A 22,337-nucleotide genomic window follows, 5' to 3' on the forward strand; every position below is an offset into this window, starting at 1 on the left:
TACTAGGCCATTGTACATTCATTGGAAAGCGTTGCGAATTTTGTAAGTCGATTGTCTACACAGTGACTCATCAATACGTAAGCTGTTTATTCTATAAGTATCTATTGTTCAAAAATAAATAATTAAACTTGTAAACATCTAAATCGCGCAAATTATAATTTTATTTGACTTATTCGAATTATTATAAATTGTGAAATATTATGGAGAGAAGCGAACTTGATGAAGCTCGACAAAATAGAACAAATTGCAAATCTAAATTAACAAAATTTAAATCATTGTTAGAAAAATGTTTTGTTGACAATGAAATTACTGTCGAGGAAATTCAAATTCGCTTGTCAAAAATAGAATCAATGTGGGGGGAGTATGATAAAGCACAATTAACGTTAGAATTATTGGCTCCTGGACCGAATCGCGATGATGAGAGAACAGAATTTGAGAACAATTATTTTAAATATGTAGCTGTTGCAACTAAATTGTTAAAAGAACGATCTCCCACTTTTACTCATGATCGCGCCTTGTCCGTGGAGAATAACGAATTACAGCAATATCGTGATAAAGTAGCCGAACTGGAATCCGAAATTAGAACTCGGCAAGAATCGGAAATTGCTCACTTGAGAGAATTATCAAACTCACCTAAAGTACAAAAATTTCGATATTTGAAATCTTATTTAAAAGAAAATGCAGCTCGGGTTGTTGAAAATATTGAAATTTCCGAGGATAGTTATGACGAGGCATGGAAATTATTAGAAGATCGATACAATAATAAACAGATAATAATATAAAGTCATATGACATCATTATTTGAATTAATTGGTCCAACTAAAGAATCGCCTTCGTGTATACGTAACTTACTCAATACAATTTTGAGATATATCCGAGCTTTAAAGGTTTTAGGTCAGCCAGTGGGATCTTGGGATACTCCCTTGCTTTGCCTCATTTCTTCCAAATTAGATAAGGACACTAGGAGAGAGTGGGAACGGTCAATTAAGGGGTCTGAAATGCCATTATTTAAAGATTTGACTCAATTTCTGCAAGATAAATGTCAAGTTCTGGAATCAATGAATCCTGTTACCAGTGACCAAAATAAAAATATTAAAGTAAACAAAAATCAATTAACTTCTGATAAAAAAATAATTAGTAAATCTTTTTTAAATAATCAAATAAATACTACTTGCATTCTTTGTTCTGAAAATCATTTTATACAAAAATGTCCGGAATTTGTAAAAAAGGCCACTGGTGAAAGGTTTCATTTTGTGAAACAAAAGGGTCTATGTTTTAATTGTTTAAAAGGGAATCACCTGATTGGTAATTGTAAATCCAGAAATTGTAGCACATGCGGAAGACGTCATCACACATTGTTGCATATGGAACCAAAGAGCGTAGTAAATTCGAATACAGAAATTGAGAATTGTGGTGTAGGTCAGGGAAAGAATTTGCACGTGGTTGACTCATCGAATGTTTTGTTATCCACAGCTGTTGTATATATACTTGATAGATATGGTAAACGCGTGAATTGTAGAATCATTCTAGACAACGGGTCTCAACCAAATATTATGACAGAAGAATTTGTAAAAAAATTAAATTTAAAAAGACAATTAAAATCTGCGATAGAAGTATTAAACGGTAATGAAGTCAACGGTAGCAGTTGGGTTGAAGCAAAATTAGAATCAAAGATCGGTAGTTATTCCGCGACAACTTCTTTTCTCGTATTGCCAACAATAACAAGTCGAGTTCCATCAATGCCATTTGAAAAAAGAAAATTAAATATTCCTTCTCACATTATGCTCGCTGACCCTGAGTTTCATAGGCCGGCTGCTATTGATGCACTTGTAGGGGCAGAACTATTTTATGAAATTTTAGAAAGTGGTAAAATAGCACTCACTGTCCCAAATACTTCTTTACAAAATTCGAAAATAGGCTGGATAGTTACAGGAAAATTATTTAGTGGTCCAGATCAACAAAAATTAAAATGTAATCTTGTCAAGAATTCTTTATCATCACAGCTTGAGGAATTTTGGAAGATTGAAGAGATTTAATGAAAAGAAGGACAATCTTGAAAATTCTTATGAAATTGCACAACGTAGGTTTTTTATTATGGAAAGAAAGTTGTCAAAAAATCCAGAATTGAAGGAAGATTATAAGAAATTTATGCAACAATACGAAAAATTAGATCACATGGAGCCATCGACCAGCAAGCCAACTGAAGGTTATTATTTTCCTCATCACGCCGTTCTAAAAAATACGATTTTGGGTATGATTTTGAGAGTGGTATTCGACGGATCATGCGCAACAAAAACAGGCATTTCACTTAACGAAGCATTGATGATAGGGCCTACCATTCAAGTGGGAGTATTTACATTGCTGATACGATTTCGTCAATATCCGATTGCCTTAACAGCGGACATCGAGAAGATGTATAGGCAATTCCTTATACATCCAGAAGATCGCAAGTCCAAAAAAATACTCTGGCGAGATGATGAAAGTATGCCTGTTAAAACTACCAACTCAAAACCATCACTTATGGGACTTCTGCCGCACCATTCCTAGCAATACGTTGTCTCAAGCAACTGGCGGAGGATGAGAGGAATCGGTATCCAAGGGCTGCCGAGGTTCTGGAGAATGATTTCTACGTTGACGACTTGATCACCGGAGCTGAAACAGACGAAGAATGCAAGGGATTGAAGGATGAACTCACTGAATTGACTAGGCGAGCTGGACTGAATCTCTGCAAATGGCGATCAAATAGCTTAGAGATAACACAGGATCCACAAAATGGGAATACATTGCTTGAATTGGACTCTCAGGTTTCAAAGACGTTGGGAATTGTGTGGGATTCCGGGCATGATTTGTTATTATTTAATGTTAAAAGATGATGACAAACAAATTGTTACGACGAAAAAAATCATGCTATCACAGATTGCAAAGTTGTACGATCCTTGTGGGTTGATCGCTCCAGTTGTAGTATTTGCAAAAATACTCATGCAGGATTTGTGGAAAGAAAAGTCATCTTGGGACGATCCAGTTCCACTACATATCTTGAAATTATTCGAACAATTTAGGAGTCAACTGTCAATCATAAATAATTGGAGAATATCAAGGTCATTTAGAGAAGAATCAATGAAAGTCGTTCAATTGCATGGTTTCGCGGATGCAAGCGAGAAAGCTTATGGTGCATGCATCTACATCAGAGCTTCGAATGGAGAAAAATACAAAGTTACATTATTATGCGCAAAATCCAGAGTAGCCCCTGTGAAAACTGTAACTTTGATAAGACTCGAACTCTGTGCAGCACTCTTGCTTGCAAAGCTGGTGAAAATAGTACTAGATGCATTGAAGATCGAAGAGGAACAAGTGCGACTTTGGACAGACTCGATGATAACATTAAATTGGATACACTCGTCACCACACAGATTTGGAACCTTTGTAGCAAATAGAATCGCTGAGATTCAAACCTTGACCTCAACGACCTCATGGGGACACGTAATTTCAGAAGAAAATCCCGCTGATTATGTGTCTCGTGGACAACTGCCTCGAGATTTCGTCACCAATGAATCATGGATGTTTGGTCCAAGTTGGCTTCGGGAATCAGAGGATCATTGGCCTGTTTTTCGAAGTACCATTGTGGAGTTGCCGGAACAAAAAAAGACTGTAACATTGACTGGATCTCTTAAGGAAAAATTCAATCTTTGGAATCGTTTTTCTTCTCTAAAAAAGTTAATTCATGTCGTAGCTTATTGTTTGCGTTTTAGATCAAGGATGCGTGGTCCAGCTGAATTTCCGGAATTGTTGACAACAAGCGAGATTCAAGCAGCATTCACGAGACTTCTTTTCCTAGCTCAAAGAGAAGAATTTTCTGATGAAGTTCAATCACTAAAAAAAGGAACAAACTTATCGAGCCGATCAAAATTGCTGAAACTCAACCCGATTATGGAAGATAATTTATTGAAGGTAGGAGGAAGAATAAAAAACGCTGAAATATCATCTAAACAGCAGCATCCGATTTTGTTGCCGAAAAATCATCCGTTGACTGATTTAATTACCCGTGATACTCACGAGAAGAACCTGCATCCAGGCATCAGTGGAACTCTCTACGCGTTGAGAATGTCGTTTTGGCCTATTGACGGTAGATTGACTGTAAAAAAAATTATTAATAAATGTATAAAATGTTTTAGAATAAAACCAAAGGAATCTTCGTATGTTATGGGTGACTTGCCGAGTGTGCGTGTAACAGCTTCAAGGCCGTTTGAAAATGTTGGAGTTGATTACTGCGGCCCCTTTTTTGTAAAAGAAAAGCGTTTTCGAAACAGAAATAAAATAAAAGTATACGCAGCAGTATTCGTGTGCCTTAGTACGAAGGCAGTTCACATAGAGTTGGTGGGGGATTTGTCTACAGAATTGTTTTTGGCTTTTTTGCGTCGATTCTTCGCACGTCGAGGTAAAAGTAAAAGATTATATTCTGATAACGGAACGAACTTTGTGGGCGCAAAGAATGAATTGAATGAAATTTATAATTTGTTAAATTCGAGCGAACACAATCGAGTTATTAGTCACGCAATGAATGATCAAAATATCGAATGGCATTTCTCCCCTCCAAGGACTCCACATTTCGGTGAGATTTGGGAGGCAGCGGTGAAGTCTCTTAAGCACCACTTGCGACGAACTATTGGTGAGACACTTCTTACATACGAGGAATTAAATTCTTATTTATGTGAAATTGAAAGTATTTTAAATTCAAGGCCACTGACACCAATGTCAATGGATCCAAATGATTTACGCGTTTTAACACCGGGATTCATTGGAGACCCCCGAGTAACAAGTTTCCGGCAAATATGATGAATTTTTAATTTATTGTCCGCCATATTGGATCCACCATTTTGAATTTTTGAAAACTGACATCATATTCGTAATCAGCGACCCCGAAAACCCCCGAGTAACAAGTTTCAGGCAAATATGATGAATTTTTAATTTATTGGCCGCCATATTGGATCCGCCATTTTGAATTTTTGAAAACTGACATCAGATTCGTAATCAGCGACCTCGAAAACCCCTGAGTAATAAATTTTAGGCGAATTCGGTAGATTTTTAAATTGTTTTGTTTTTTGGGGGTAGTTTTCATTAATTTTGTTTTTACCCCGAGGAAAATTTTTGTTATTAATTTTTTTTACAAAGATTACAATATTTTTAAACATTTGTTACTGCGTAAGCCGAAAAAAAATTTTTTTTCTTAAATTTATACCTTTTTTACAATTTTTGTCATTTTTCGCGTTTTTTAAAGGGGTGTATTTCAGAAAGGGTAGTTTTTTGGAAAATGAGAAGCATATGTATTAATTACTTTCGTTCACCCCTTCAAAATGAGACCTTAGCGGATTTGATCCGTTAAGTTTTAGGAAAGTTATGATTTTTTGAAGTAGGTGGTACGTATGTGTACCACTGGCCATTAAAGAGTTAAAAAGCACAATTCAAATATGTACTGAAAATAATTTATTTGCAATTATGATTTGATATTGTGATTGATATTTAAAAAAGATTTCTCAGTTTAGTATTATTATAGCAAAAATTAGTTAATTTTTAAGTATTATTTTTATTTCTTAAGAAGTTACTTTACTTAATGCAATTTTCATGATTTATGGTAATTTACAGTACCTGAAATTAATAACTGTGTATTTGTGATATTAAAATTTAAGAATACGATAAATGTGATTGTTAAAAAAAGATTAAAGATTCTACATATTAAAGTCTCATAATATTTAAGACTACGAAAACAAAAATTATTAGAAACGTTATGTATTTCTTAAAAAAATTAATTTTTTAAATTATAGTTATTTACAGTACCTGAAATTAATAACTGTGTATTTGTGATATTAAAATTTAAGAATACGATAAATGTTATTGTTAAAAGAAGATTAATGATTCTACATATTAAAGTCTCATAATATTTAAGACTACGAAAACAAAAATTATTAGAAACATTATGTATTTCTTAAAAGAATTTATTTTTAAAAAGCGAAATGTTGAATAAATTCAGAACTCTAATATGATTTTTCTTTTTTTTGTAACTAAATAATTTTTATTATTTCAAAAATGTTTTAATAACTATTACACTCTAAAAAAAGTAAGCATGAATATTTCTTAATTTATATTTTTTAAATTTACATTTACAATACTTATCATATTTAATTTATATAAATAAATTATGTTTTCACCTTTTTATATTAAGGTAATTTTAAATATCCCGCGCAAACATAACCTTCTTTAACCATATATGTTACAAATTATTCTTGTGAATTTTAGCTTAAATCGGATTACTGTCTAAAATTCGATGAAAAATTCTAATTTGAAATTTACAAAAAAATTTTTAATTTGCAGAAATTTTGAAGAAATTTTGGTTTAAAAATCTGAAGATTTTTAAAGATAAATTTTGGAAGTCTAAAGATTCTTATTCTCTGCCATCTGGCAACACTGTTCTCACGTTCAGTCAGTAATTCAACAATAATTTCTTTAATAGTTATTATTAATATTATTTTTGTCATATAAATAATATATATTATTAATAATAAATATCATTTGAAATAATAATATTAAAAAATAATTTTAGTAAAAAAGACAATTTTGCGTTAATTCGAATATTCTTTTAAATTATTTTTATAACAGACCATTTTATATTATTTACGAACATGTTTACAGCTTTTATTCACAACACACACTTATACAGATTAAGTAGTAATTATATTATTCTATATAACGCTTAGAATGAAAAATATTCGCTAGCATGTGGGATCGAACTCACGTCCCCTTCTGCCCCTGATGCATACCGGTAGCCTTTAACGCACCTATTTAAACCTCACGACCACTGAGTCTCGATGAGAACTCGGGCTAATCTACTATATATCAATGCCAGTGCCGTATATTCTGTTACTTATAAGGACAAAGTGAAAACTATTTTAATAGTTGTACACACAATAATCCCGAATTACAATGATTATTAAAAATTAATATTCACTTTTAAATAAATAATTCATAATGTATTATAAGCATTAGGGTGTTGTGGGGTAATGTGCAACACCACCGATTTCTGATCTACAGTTCGATATTAAACAGAGCCAAGTATTACCATTTGTTTGTGTCCTCAGTAACTTGTTTTTAATATATAACTCACAAGACAGCTCGCAGCCAGGTTTGCTGTACAGTAGGTTTCAATTATGCCTTCTTAGTTTAAACGTGTCGCACTTATATGTTCTTGAGGGCCTTAGCTTGCCAACATCCTCCCTTCCGAATAGGGCTGTCGTCCTATTCTTACTGATCGTTTGGGACCAGGACGACTAACTTTGCCGCTGACCGTTTGAAGGTTTTGTTTCTAATCCGTACGTCCGCTACTCTGATTCGTGCATCCTTTCCTGGATAGGTTTTCGTTATTATTCCCCTCGGCCATGTGTTACGAGGAAGAGTTGAATCAGCAACAAGTACCACGTCTCCTTCCAATAGAGGTCTTGTTTCCTGTGTCCAGCATTTTCTTACGACTAGTGTTGGGAGGTATTCCTTCACCCACCTTGACCAAAACATATCGGCTAAACGTTGTGATTGTCTCCAGCCTTTACGCGAACACAAGTCTCCGTCTGTGAATTGGCCTGGTGAAGATACTCCCGATGACGATCCGATGAGGAAGTGATTTGGCGTTAGTGCTTCTGCATCCCTATGATCCACTGACACTTGGGTAAGTGGTCGGCTATTGATCACGTGTTCCGCTTCTACAAGAAGCGTCATTAACACTTCCTCTCGAGGTGCTCTCTCCTTTAGTGTTGCCGCCAGTGCCGTTTTGATACTCCTTACAAGCCTTTCCCAGCTCCCTCCCATATGGGGCGTGGAGGGCGGTATGAATCGCCATTTTATACCCCGATTTAGCATCTCATATGCCACATGGTCATAATCAATCTCAAGAAGTGCATCTCGCAGTTCTGTGTTCATTCCAACTAGGTTGGTACCGTTATCCGCGTGTATCTTTACCGGTTTGCCGCGACGTCCCATCATTCTCCTCAAGCTCATGATAGCAGAACTCGAATTTAACGATGATGCTAGTTCAATGTGGATAGCTCGTGTAGTCAGACACATGACTAGAACTCCCCACCTTTTCTCTCTACGTCTTCCAACGGTTACCATCATGGGACCGAAATAGTCGATTCCGCAGAATGTGAACGGTCTTTGATGATAACCCAATCTCGCTGGAGGTAGATCGCCCATTTGTGGAATCGAAGGTGTCGCACGCTGAACTTGACATTATTGGCACTGTGCCGACACTGATGTAACTGTTGGTCTCAATTTCACAATCCAATACTTCTGTTTGACCTCGTTGATGACCGTCTCGGGGGATCCGTGTCCTACTCTCTATTCCTATTATCTTTATTAGTTTGAATTTGGTGTTAGGATGTGTTTCTGTTGCCGTTTTGGTTTTGTTTGGTTCTTGTTTTTCACTATTTAGCAGTTTAGTTTATAGTTTTTGTAAAGTTATTGTCTAGTTTACGATAAGAAACTGACACGTTCTCTGACAGTTCGGAAAACAATGGTTTTTCGTCTGGGCTGTATCTAATCTGTGTCTCTGACAGTTGATAAAAAAAGGTTTATCAACTGGGCTGTAATGTTTTGAAAATCTGACAACTGAATAAAATATTCAGTTGTGCTGAAATATAATGCCTGAAAATCAGGATAAAAATCAGACTGATTTGGCTGTATCCTCTTTGAGTGATAAACGCCGGAGATTCTCTAATGGATCAAAAGGAAAGAAAACGCGGACGCTCAAAGAAAAACCAGCATAAAGAAATGGTCGAATCTGCTCGAAAGGATCCGCCTGACGTGCACATGTCCTTGGATAAACACGTAAGAGACTATTTACCTGTAGCAGGACCACGTGAATTGGTGATCCCTGGAGGATTAGGACCACCCACAACTGGCGCTGTGCGACAAGAAGATTCCATAAGAATTCAGCTGAGACCTGCAAGATCGGTGTCCGGCCGGCCTGAACCAGAGAACAACTCTGAACGTCAGGACCAGGAAGATCTCAGAGCACACCACCGAGAAACCGAGGGATCTCGAAGAACGGGGGTATGGTGAGTCAATTCCTTCTTCTAATTCTATAAGATCATTTGTGTCGAGAAAGAGACGTTTGACTTTAGAAGCAGCCGAACAAAAAGCTCATGTTAAACGTGTGATGCTAGCCAAAAGAGAGAAAATAGAGCTCGATCTAATTAACGATCGATTAGAAGCTACACGCCAACTCCGTGATAGCTCAGTTAAAGACCTCTTCCTCCTATAATAACTTGGGAGGTATATCGAAATCAAGTATCTGTCGTTGGGAGAGAGATGTATGGAATAACCGCCCTCACTACTATCCCCCGCCTTCTCCTGTCGGAACTAAATTAAGTAGTGTTAAATCAAAAGAGGGTGAGGGTGACATCTCGGGAAATGTCTCTGCCGAAGAACTGAAAAACGCTCTAGTCTCGGCCGTCAGGGAATTAAAAGAACCTTATCCTGGGTATAACCCTCAACACATTATTAGTAGATTAGCGTATACGCGTTCTCAGGAGATTGCCTGGAGTGGCTTCGATTTAAAAGAGCCTTTCAGACATCTACTGTACTCGGGGGTTACTCGGATGCAGAAAATATAGCCCGACTATATGAAGCTCTAAATGGGGAGGCAAAGGAATCAGTGGATTCCTTGATGGTTACAGCCTGTTCTGCGGAAACAATAATAAAAACTCTCGAACTACGCTTCGGTAATGCGGATAAAATTACTGATAGGATCGTCACAGAAATCAAAGCGCTCCCGCGAATGTATACAGCTAAAACGGATATCGTTAGTTTTGCCACTAAAGTACGAAACAGTGTATCGGCTATACAGTGTTTAGATCAAACCGGGCATCTCTACAACCCTGATTTGCTTAAAGAAATAATATCAAAAATGCCACCAGCACTGATTTACGAATATAACAGATTTGTAAATATCAATCCGAGTAATGAGCCAAGGTTAGTTAAGCTTTCAGAATTTTTGTATAGAGAAGCAGAAATGGCGTGTGTAGCAGGGTCCTCGGGAAGTGCAGGAAAAACAACAAAAAATGTACTAACGGCAGTAAAAATCTCCGATTCTAGACCGACACATACGAAGTCGAATACTACAGGTAAAAGTCCCGTTGACGACTGTTTAATGAGCGTAGACACGAAAGAAAAAGCAATACAAACGATAAAAGAAATTACGGAAATTAATCATGCCGGTGGTTTTGAGATGCACGCCTGGACATCAAACGAACGCGATATACTAAATTCACATATAAATCAATCGAACGATTTGCATTTAATTCAATTCAAAAATGAGAACATAGGGCAGGAAAAAGCCCTCGGTTTATACTTGGACACTCTCTGACTCGTTTAGGTTTAAAATTGATTTAAGTAAAATCCCTAAAGAAACCCTAAGTGGAGACAAGAAACCAACAAAGCGAGAATTCCTACGAACAATCATGTCTGTTTTTGACCCCCTGGGTTTCTTGGCTCCATTCCTGATCCGCTCCAAAATCTTGATGCAAGAAGTCTGGGTAAGCGGAATCGGATGGGACTGTCAGTTAAGAGATGACGAATACGTTACGTGGAAAGGGTAAGTCAAAGATTTGTCTGACATTAAAATCTGTAGGATTCCTAGATGTTACACACAGTCCGAACTAGAAGTATCAGATTCCCAACTACATATATTCTGTGACGCGAGCCCAAAGGCTTTCTCAGCGGTAGCTTACTTGAGGTTGAAATTCGTCGACGGCTCAATTAAGGTAACACTAATCGGTAGTAAAAGTCGAGTAGCTCCATTAAAGACACTTTCTGTCCCACGCCTCGAACTGCAAGGAGCCCTATTAGCTTCTCGGTTAGGAAAGTTGATAGCAAATGAGCAAAAAATAAAGGTAAACGAGCGTTACTTGTGGTCTGATTCGCGTATTGTACTACTTTGGGTTAAAACAGATCCTAGGGACTACCAGACATTCGTTTCCCACCGATTGGCTGAAATATTAGATTTGTCTGATCCTACGGAATGGTGCTGGGTTCCTTCAGAATGTAATCCCGCAGACCACGCAACGAAACCGAAGATCGGTTCCCTTTACAAAAACCACCGATGGTTTAATGGCCCAGAATTTTTAGGTAGGGAAAAGGATCATTGGCCGAGTCAGGACTGTCTGAAAACAAATAATCACCCGACAGATCTGCCAACGGAACTAAAAAAGGTACATTCCGTGTTGGTTACCAAATTAGCTAAACCAAACCTACCTGACCCAAAACGCTTCTCAAAATTTAATAGATTACTGCGAAGTACGGCGTGGATTTTAGTAGCAATTAATAAAATGAGATATAGGGTCGAACCAAAGATGACGGCTGAGTATCTTCGAAAGGCAATGATATTTCTATTAGGTGAAATTCAAAATGACTGTTACAAGTCAAAAATTCTAGCTCTGTCTCGTCAAGAATCCGTAGATAATAGAAGTAAAATTAGGTCTTTAACTCCGTCAATCGGAAAAGACGGTCTCTTGAGAGTTCGCGGTCGTGTTAACGTCCCTAGAAAACTAGACTTCGAAGGACAACCTATTGTAATTGATGGAGCACACCAGATTACACGGTTAATATTACAAGAATATCACGAGAAAGCTAATCATGGGAGTGATAATACAGTCCTCAACGAAATCAGACAGAAATTTTGGGTTGTAAACGCCAGAAAATCATTACGTTCTATATCGGCAAAGTGTTAGTTCTGTATACTGACTAGAAAAAAACCAGTAGTGCCAATGATGGAGGATTTACCTAAAGGTAGGGTAGCTTATCGACAACGTCCTTTTACGCACTGCGGAGTAGATTACTTCGGTCCGATGATTGTTAAGATAGGCCGTAGGGGAGAGAAACGCTGGGGAGCCCTTTTCACTTGCCTGACGACAAGGGCCATACATATAGAGCTACCACATATCGCGAATAAAGACTCTGCGATAATGGCTCTGCGACGTCTTATTGCCCGAAGAGGGCAACCAAAGGTCATGTACTCTGATAACGGGAGAAACTTTATCGGGATGAACAACGAACTATTAAGCGCTCAGAAAGAGTTAGATTTTCGGGCACAAGAAGAGTTTATGGTAAATCTAGAAATAAAATGGGTTTTCATACCTCCAGATGCCCCACACATGGGGGGCGTGTGGGAAAGCCTAATTAGATCAGTAAAAACTGCTCTAAAAGTGACCTTGCGAGACCAAGTTCCAAAAGAAGAAGTATTAATAACATTACTTGCAGAGGCCGAACACATGGTTAATTCGCGTCCACTCACGCATGTGTCAATAGATCCTAGGGATCAAGAAGCTTTGACACCAAACCATTTTTTACTGGGATCCTCAACAGGTGACTTTACATTCAGTCGTTTTGACGCTCTTCAGGATTGCACGCATAAACAATGGCGGATTGCACAAGCATTTTCCAACTCGTTTTGGATAAGATGGCTGAGAGAATATCTCTTAACCCTACTTCCGCATAAAAAGTGGACCAATGAAACCGAAAATTTGAGTGTAGGAGACGTAGTAATAATAGCGGATCACAACTCTCCTAGAAATACATGGAAGAAAGGGGTGATTTCAGAAGTTCTTCCAGGGAAGGACAAGCGTATTAAAGTAGTAAAAGTACAATTGGCGAAAACGTCTCTAATACGACCAGTAAGTAAGCTAATAAAGCTTACCAAAAATCAGTAGGTACAAAGTCTACGACTTCGTACGGAGAAAGGTTATTCTCGATGGAGATAAAAATTTAGTTTTAATCTTCTACTTTATTAGTTTGAATTTGGTGTTGGGATGTGTTTCTGTTACCGTTTGGTTTTGTTTAGTTCTTGGTTTTCACTATTTAAAAGTTTAGTTTATAGTTTTTGTGAAGTTGTTGTCTAGTTTACGATAAGAAACTGACACGTTCTCTGACAGTTCGGAAAACAATGGTTTTTCGTCTAGGCTGAATCTAATCTGTGTCTCTGACAGTTGATAAAAAAAGGTTTATCAACTGGGCTGTAATGTTTTGAAAATCTGACAACTGAATAAAATATTCAGTTGTGCTGAAATATAATGCCTGAAAATCAGGATGAAAATCAGACTGATTTGGCTGTATCCTCTCTTTTTATCCTGTTCCGTTTCCAACAAAAAGATAAAGAATTTTATTGATAAAATGTTCCCACTTGTTATTACCTACAGCTCACTTTGAGTGATAAACGCCGGAGCCCTGCTGAGAGGGTCGAGGCTTCAGACTCAACGTCGGCGACTAACAATAAGGCGCCAGACTTAACGGCGGGGACTAACAATAGAAGCAAGAGGAGAGGGAAAACACACCTGGGATCGAGGAAGGAAAAATAAGATAATTTGGCAATATTGACGAAGAATTTGATTAGTGCGGGTGTCTTCACGTCTAATAATAATAATCATTTAATATATGTTCTTTTACTGTTAATGTTAACAAAAATATCTAATTTTCTTTAGTTATTTGTGATGCTTTATATAAAAATAAAATAAAATTTGTAAAATTAAAAATATTAGAAAATTTTCTTGAACCCAGAACAACCCTTAATATCCCATCATCGTCGAGCATCGGAGTTAGTCGATGGATCTTGCTATTCTTCGGTATTTGGTTTCCATCCTTTATTGCCTTTATTTCTTTAGCAAAATCTTCGTTTTGGAGTCTTATGATCCACAGTCTTTCGGCTTCCTCGAGTAGCATCGGCGTAGTGCCATCGCCAATCTCCTTCTTTCCCTTGCATCGATTAACCGATAATAATATTAGGGCGGTTGTGCGGATCAGACACATAAACTTCGATATCCTGGTTATATCTGGTAGGACCGTTGTTGCCTTTGTAACGGTCAATACAACGAAACTTTTCTTGAATTCCTTTCTCGGTAGTCTCTCGGTACCTACAATCGGCTGGATTGGCCACTGGTGTTCGTCCCTTCGCAAGAATTCCGGTCCGTGTAGCCATCTATCCATCAGGCACTTGACGTTCCCGCTGTTCCGAGTAGCGTTGTCTGCCGGATTTTGATTGGATGGAACCCACATCCATTCTTCCCGATCGGATAATTTATCAATTTCGCCTAAACGATTGGAGAATCGAATGTCTGATATTTTCGCGGATCAGTCCTGATCCATAAAAGTACTGTTCGTGAATCAGTCCACATGACTGTTCGTTTAATATTGATCTCGTGCTCTTGAATGATCGTTTTCCGCAGCCTGCACGCTATGAGTGCTCCTTGGAGCTCCATTCACGGTATTGACATAGGCTTCAGGGGAGCGATTCTTGCTTTTCCCGCTACGAATGATACTTGAATATTCCCATCGTTTCTGATCCCTCGAAAATAAGCCACTGCTGAGAATGCCCTTTCGCTAGCATCGCAATAGAAATGGAGTTCTATAGTTTCGGGCAGTTGACTTTTGGGGAAATGAGCTCGTGGAATTGTGTATTGTTCCACTTCTTTCAGATCTTTCGTGCATTCGATCCATCCCTTTTTTTCGCTGCCTACTAATTTTTCGTCCCATTTTACGCGGCTTCGACAGACTTCTTGCATTAAGATCCTGCTTCTTACTGTGAGTGGTAGTAGTATTCCTAGCGGATCGTAGATGCTCATGATGATTCTTAGCATTTCCCTTCATGGTTCATTGTTCCGTTAATTGTGTCTTCGGATATCCTCTTAAAGTTTTTGTTGAATGATATCTCGTTCACCGATTATTTTCATCGAATTCCTAATGTCCTTTCTGTGTTGTCCTTGTCTACAGTGAGATTAATGGGTTTTCGGCATTTCGATTCTACTGGTAATCGTTGTAGTAATTCCGGACTGTTACTGCTCCAACCTCTTATTTCGAATCCCCCGCGTTTGTGTATAGTCATCACCTCCTTTATTCTCTGTTCTCCTTCTTCTCTGGTGTCAACACTGTCGAGATAATCATCGACGTAGTGTTTCTTGTCGATGGCCTTGACGGCATCAGGGTATTGAGTTTTAAACTCTGTCGCATTTTTGTTCATGACGTAATTGGCCGAGCAGGGAGAACTCGTAGATCGGAAGATCATTGATGACATCACGTATGTTTCCGGTTCCTTTTATCTGTCCATTCCTCGCCACAGGAATTGCTGGGCCCACTAATCTTGGTCTCGAATTTTTACTTGCAGAAACATTTCTCGTATATCTCCTTTAAAGGCAATCGCTCTTTGTCTGAAGCGAAAGAGTACACCCAATAACGAGCTCACCATGTCTCGTCCTAAAAGCAAATTAGCATTTAGTAATGTTCCCCGATATTCTCCCAGTCAAAAAAGTTCTATAGAGTGATTCTATAGAATGACTCTATAGAGCATTCTATAGAGGATTCTATAGAGAATTCTATAGAATATTCTATAGAATTGCTATAGAATTTCTATAGAGCATTCTATAGAATATTCTATAGAATTTTCTGTAGAATTTAAGTAGAAATTAGAATTTCTGCACGAATTCTATAAAATATTTCAGAAAAATTGCATATATATAGAATTTTACAGTAATTTTATTGGAAAATTTAAAGCATTTTAATTTTTAACTGGACAGAAAAGTTTATGTATGATATTTAAGCGTTGTTTCAAAAATTTTCTAAAGTAAGGTGGTAAAATTACATTCGCGCTCTTCAAAAGAATTCTAATAGTGACCAGATTATTATAACAATAAACGAGTATTGCTGTTATCTTCGAGTGTAAAATTTTTTTCTTTACAACAAATTTTAATTCTTTATCTCTTCTGTAAATATTTATAAATATCTTATTTAAACCTTTTCTTACTTGAAGAATTTTTTTACTGTTTACATTTTTACTTAAAATTTTAATTATACTTTATCAGATTTTTTTATTATAAGTTCGCTAATAGAAAAAAAATTTTTAAAAAACATCTTCTAAATAGAAATTTTATTTATTGGAAAACTCGTAATTTAATGAGGAATACAAATTTTTAATCATTGCAATGGGCAATTAATGATTTTAATCCGTTTACGAACAGCTTCAATAAATATTAAGTAATTTTAAAACAACATGTAAATATTATTTTGTAGTAAACTCTGAAAGTTAAATCCCAAGAAATTTAATAAAATATTTTGTTTTCGATATTTACAGTTTACAAAAAAAGGAAATGATATTTTAAAGAGCTGTTAAAAGTAAATAAAATGGAAATGTTTAAATGATTTTACGCAATAAAACATTCACTGCTCTTGAATTAAGTCCAGGTTTTCCTGATTTTCCTTTTCCTTGCAACGAACATTTCATAAGTGCTTCTGGAGTAAAAATTAAGCTTAACAGAGATCTAGCGTACCCGGTAGGATTATTTGATTCCTTTTTCAATTTTTGGTATAAATCTTCTTCAACGAAAATGTTGCAATCGGAAAACAATTCACAAGTTTGGAAATATTATTATATTTAATCTTAATTTTTTCGATTTATTACTTTTTGAAAATGTAAAATAAAAAAATTTAATTAAATATTAAAACAAATTTGAAAACAATATAAATCTAAATTTTTGATTTGTTCATTATGAATATTGGATCTTACAAAGCCAGAAATATTTGTGGAATACATAAGTGTTGAACTATCTTCATGACCGTCATTATTACTTTTGTCACCACCAATATCTGAATCGTTTCCATCATTTTCCACTTCAACATTGTTCATTTTATCAAGCTGTGTTTTTTCTTCTTCCCTATCATCCCCTTTTGGATAATAATTATTAGCATTCTTGCTTTTTGAATTGTTATTGTCATTTGAGCTCTAAGAAAATTATTTCTTATTTAAAAATAAGTAATTTATGCCTTTTGAAAACTAATTTATCACCAAAACAAGAGTTTTTAATATATATATATATATAATTTTGTAAACAAGATTATCTAAATATAATTTTTTAATTTTGTGCTCAGCGATTATAATTGTAAATAATAAAAATGATTTAGAAATGTTTCAACCTCTTTAGTTTCTTCATCGGATAAAGAATCCACGAGTATTGGATTATTTTTGCTTTCTTTGCTATGATTCAAGTGACTTTCAGATGCACTACTCGGTCCAGGTGAAGTTAATAACTGAACGTGAATCATCTTTAATACCCAATAATACAATATCCTAGATTTCAGATAAATTCTATTACTATAAAATAAAAATATATAATTATAAACTTTGAATAATAGTAATAACCAATAATTTAGCAAAATAAATACTTCAATATACTTTAAAATTTGTTTGAAAAAGACTTATTTTAATTTAAATTGAATTTTTAGACACAGTATTCTTTAAAATTTTTGAAATTATTTAAATATTTTTCAAGAATTCTTACTTCTTCAAGAACCCTTTGTAGGTTATCGGGACCTTTGCTTCTTCTGGCCAACCAAAGCTAACAATATCTCCCTCTTTTATTTTTTTTACTTTTGGATCTACTATCACTGATGTTTCATAAATTATGTAGAGAAACTTATCATTCCCATCTATAAGCAATTGTCGTTTTAATGAAGAATCTGCCATTTTTGTTGACATTTATTTATTGTTCATTCAATCACTTCTTATCACTTCTAATGTAACCTTTTTAACTATTTTCATAGCAACAAAACAAATGCAATTAAGAAAATAAATTTTACTGTCATCGTGTCGAAAATTTAAAAATATTGTCAAAAATATATTTATTTACAAAATGAATAATTGATGATTCGAGATTGAAAAATAATAAATTTTAAATATGAAAATTTTATTTATTTAAGAATTAGTAATTGTATATAACATTTTTAAATAGAGAATTTCTATTTAACTACAAATGAGTAACTGTATATACTCACAAGTAAGAATCATTGTTTTCTTTGTATAGTAAAACATTCTATCACAAGATAGTTCAAAAAATTTATTTTGAAATATTTAATAAAAAAATTATTGACAATTCTTTAAAGTGTAGGGGAGAGTCTCCAGTTGTGAGACACCTCCAGTTGTGAGACAGTCAATTTTTTTTAACATGCAATATTAAAAAGCTGATTGGTTTATATAAAAACATTTCTTTTTATATGAGCCAAATTTTTCGTGTACGCCGAAGTGGATATATAAACTGTTTTTGTTAAATACCAACACTGCGTGTGAAAATCGACTAAAAAGCGTTTTTTCAATAAATGCAAAGTACTTTTTTTCCAAGTTAATTAATTGGAAAAGGTAAATGTAATGCATTTTCTTTTAGTGTTTTCCTTATATTTTGTGATGCAATATTGCATTGTTCCAATCTACGGTTGAAAATAATTTAATTTTCCTTTTTCAAAATAGCGCCAATTTCTGGGTGTGAGACACAGCATATCACCAGTTGTGAGACGGTGTCAACACCCATCTGGGCAGCATAAAAAATACGACTTTGCAGGCATACTATTTTAAGGTTGTTTTTTTTTTTTCTAGTATTTTTGGGCATGTCAAGTGTAAAAAAGTCAATTAATTCAGAAGAAATCAATTTTAATGCTCTTGTTGAAGCTATTTAATTGTGTTTATTTGATTGTCATATTTTGGCGAATAAATATTATTTTATAGTATATAATAATATATATTATTAATATATTTAATTATTTCTACTAAACATAACGTTTATGTCAAACTTATTCAATTTTAGCAATTTTTAATGAGTGTCTCACAACTGGAGACATTTTTTTTTTGAAAAAGCGATGTGCTCGGAAAATGTATCGTAAAATTTTTTGAGTTCATCGAAACATCGAAATTAGGGGAGACTCTCCCCTAATTTCACTTATTCTTAAATAAAAATTGTTTATTTATATTTTTTAATTAATGAAAAAATTAATTTATTAAAAAAAACTTAAAGCTTTAAAAATTTATGATATATATATATATATATATATATATATATATATATATATATATATATATATATATATATATATATATATATCCATTATAGAATGAAACGGCGATGTAACAACCTAAATGTAAGAAGTATTGGAAAAGGTTATAAAAGTCGAAAATTAGAATCAGAAAATTCATTTAATTCTGAGTTATCATGCAGTCAAAATCACGTTGACAGTCAACCATCAGATGGTTGATTTGTCGAAAATGTACTTACTCCTGATTACAAATCTATTAATACGGATGACGTTCCTTCCTTATTAAATCATTCGATTTCTGAATGTTCGATTTCTTTAAAATCAGAGAAATCTAAAATTTCTTCCGCTAATTTGGACTCCTCAGATAGTTCATGTGATAAAATTTCATCTGTCTCGAATTACAAGAAGTCTACATCTTCTGATGACGATGTTTACTCTTTACAAAGTTTACCTTCCAGAAGCTTGCGAAAAGAGAAATCTAAAATTTCTTTCAATAATTTCGACTCATCAGATAGTGCATGTGATAAAATTTCATCTGTTTTAAATTAGAAGAAGTCTACATTTTCTAATAACGATGTTTACTCCTTAAAAAGTTCATCTTCCAGAAGTTCGCGAAAAAATAAACCAAATACTGAGATGTCCTCTATGCAGCTTGATAACGAAGATGTGTGTGATGACAACTCTTCTGTTCAAGATGAATATTTTACTGACAATGAAGAATCCGGCACTGAAGTGTCCTTCACACTTAATTATAACGAAGATGTAGGTTATCAATACATTTTTATCATTTCTTTTTAAAGTTATTGTAATATTTTCAAAAAATTTCGTAATTTATTTTGTTTTTCTATTAATTTAAATATAAATGACTTGACTTTTAAACCAAATTAAAATATAAATAACTAATTTCAATATATTATATCTATTTTTTAGTAATTATTCGTTTTTATATTTATAGAATAGCCTGTACGAAAATTTTCAAAGGAATAAGTTTTCCAGTTCTTCTGAATCTGATGACGAATTGTTATTGAATAGTGAAGATTTAATTGATAAAGACAATGAAAATAATGACACACATTGGCTATCAACCCCGCTTTATGAAAATTCAGACGTAACTTGCGGTGCAGCTATTTAAAAAATTTTAGATTATTAATTATCCAACGCCCATACTAAAGCATCTTTAGAGAAATTACTAAAACTCTTATCAGCTCTTCTACCCGATTCATCGAATTTGCCAAAAACGAAGTATTTTTTAAATAAACATTTAAATACAATTCTTCCAAAATGTTCAAAACTAGTTCTGAAACATAAATTTTTCAACAATTGCTTTGAATATTTGGGTACATGGGACTTGATCATTTCTAATTGTCATACATGCCAATCTAAAAACACAAATGAAATGTTTTTAGAATATAGTATCCGTTCAATTATAAAAGATGCTTTTGAAATGAAAAATCTTTCAACACTCATTGACCAGTACCAGGAAGAATGTAAAAATAGACAGGATAATTATCCTTATATGAAATCAGTAGATATGCAAATTAGGTAAAGAGAGACATTCTAATGTTATTTACTTTCGAAAGAGGAAGAAAGCAATAGCGTTAGATTTTCTGCGTTATAAACAGAGACCGATAATGGTATTTAGTATCTAGAAAGAAGGAGACAGTAAGATATTTGAAATATATATATATATATATATATATATATATATATATATATATATAATTTAAAGAGAAACGAAAGGTCTGCTCGAGTACCTGGTCTATTGTTTGAAGGGTTTCTTTTAACCAGTAGGCAGTCTATTGAGTGACCAGTGAGCAGAGATAGAGAGAGGAGAGAGAGAGAGAGAGAAACTATGAATTAGTAGTAAGCATGAGTGCGAGTGAGATTCAAGCAAATTATATACAGGAGCGTTACTGGTAGTCTATTTTAGACTACCAGTTTTTTATTTTTTAGCATTGGTAGTCTATTTTATACTTGAAGTAAGTATATATATACACTGTAAAAAATTAAGGGAGTTAACGGACTCGGGAGTTGGGAGTGAAATTTTTCGAGTTAAAAATCAACTCCAAAAGAAAGTTAATTTCTAACTCCCTTCATTCAAAACCCGCGCGAGTTATTTTTTCCTTGGGGAGTTAGCATTTGGGTGTAAAGTTTTAACTCTCTTTATTTAACTCCCCTGGCATTAACTCCCCAATGGGTGCGACTTTTATAGAATCCCCTGGGGAGTTAAAATTTAACTCCCTTTTTTTACAGTGTAGTTACAGTTTATTAACACATTTTTGCAGTATATAATACAGAAAAATAAAAGTCCAAAGTGAAGAACATGTTTTTTTCTCTTTTCAAAATTAAAAAAAATAAGACGAAAAAAATTTTTGTGATTAAAAATAAGGATAAGGAGGTAAGTTTTTAAAAATTGTGTAAAATACTACTTTTTAATGATATAAAATAATTTTTTGTCCTACCTGCACGGAAAGTATGTCATTTCGAGCTTATCTACTATTTAACACCTATCAGAAAATAGTTTTAGTAGGCTAGAAATAGAATTCAACATTTCGCCCCAGCATGGGGCGAAAAGTAAAAAAAAACAAAATTTTCAAGAAAGGACAAAACATGTATTGTATGAGAAAATATCAGAAACTTTTTTATTGAAAGTTGTAGGGGACAAGTTGCCCTACAATATTGATATGTAAATATTTGCATCTAAGCGGATTATATTGTCTAAAAAAAATCATTTATGCAAAATTTAACTTTTCGCCCCAGTTTCCCCTACATTTTTACCCTACGAGGGTAAAATTTGTTGCGTGTTATTTTAACACAAATTCAGGTTAAAACAACACTTTTCATTTCCTGTGTAGCACTAACATGTAGTATTTACACAATTTTCGCAGATAGTGTACAATTAATTAAAATTGATTTAATAAATGGTAATAAATCATTTATCAGAGATCAAAATAAGTGAAACAATTTCAAAAAAAATTTTATTAATAAAGTAATTTGGTGTTGAAGTTCTGGATCATTTTATTTTCATGTTATTATTACTTTGAAACAAATATTGATAATAAAGTAATTTCTTTTAAATAAAGCTTAATGTCTATACCTACTTTAATGATAAAATAAAAAGATTGTTAAAAAATTAAAATCTAAAATTGTTATTAACAATTCTTATAAACAATTGCAAATTCAAGAATGTTCTGAATATTTTGGGAAAGTTAAATTACCATGTATTGATGTGCAAAACTCTAAGTACACAGGCCTGCATCATTTTGGGATAATGAAAGCGACAAAGCGTTTCCGAAGGCAAATTTTGCCCTGGACACGAATCTAAAGTCCAAAATGCTCCATCACGTCAAGTTTTTGAAAAAAATGGGGTTGAAACCCCTAAAACAGCGTTTTTGGCACTTTTTGAAAAATTGTGGAAGAAAATCCTGACGTGATAAAAATTTCGCTATTATCAG

The 22,337-nt window shown here is 34.2% G+C and overlaps 3 protein-coding genes across 3 annotated transcripts; 2 read left to right on the forward strand and 1 right to left on the reverse strand.

The window, feature by feature from the left end:
- The first annotated feature begins 2,094 nt into the window (after positions 1 to 2,094).
- Positions 2,095 to 4,833, forward strand: LOC122506335. Its single transcript, XM_043618450.1, has 3 exons — positions 2,095 to 2,482; positions 2,548 to 2,804; positions 2,917 to 4,833. The coding sequence occupies exons 1-3, from the start codon at positions 2,095 to 2,097 to the stop codon at positions 4,831 to 4,833; spliced, it is 2,562 nt and encodes an 853-aa protein (XP_043474385.1).
- Positions 4,834 to 7,293: 2,460 nt separating this feature from the next.
- Positions 7,294 to 8,235, reverse strand: LOC122506336. Its single transcript, XM_043618451.1, has one exon. It carries the CDS (start codon positions 8,233 to 8,235, stop codon positions 7,294 to 7,296), a length of 942 nt encoding a protein of 313 aa, XP_043474386.1.
- A 2,267-nt stretch (positions 8,236 to 10,502) lies between these two features.
- On the forward strand, positions 10,503 to 11,771 carry LOC122506337. The gene is made up of 2 exons (XM_043618452.1): positions 10,503 to 10,636; positions 10,682 to 11,771. The coding sequence occupies exons 1-2, from the start codon at positions 10,503 to 10,505 to the stop codon at positions 11,769 to 11,771; spliced, it is 1,224 nt and encodes a 407-aa protein (XP_043474387.1).
- Positions 11,772 to 22,337: the final 10,566 nt, after the last annotated feature.

The sequence above is a fragment of the Leptopilina heterotoma genome, unplaced genomic scaffold (genome assembly GCF_015476425.1).
Source record: "Leptopilina heterotoma isolate Lh14 unplaced genomic scaffold, ASM1547642v1 Lhet_409, whole genome shotgun sequence".
Classification (NCBI taxonomy): domain Eukaryota; kingdom Metazoa; phylum Arthropoda; class Insecta; order Hymenoptera; family Figitidae; genus Leptopilina; species Leptopilina heterotoma.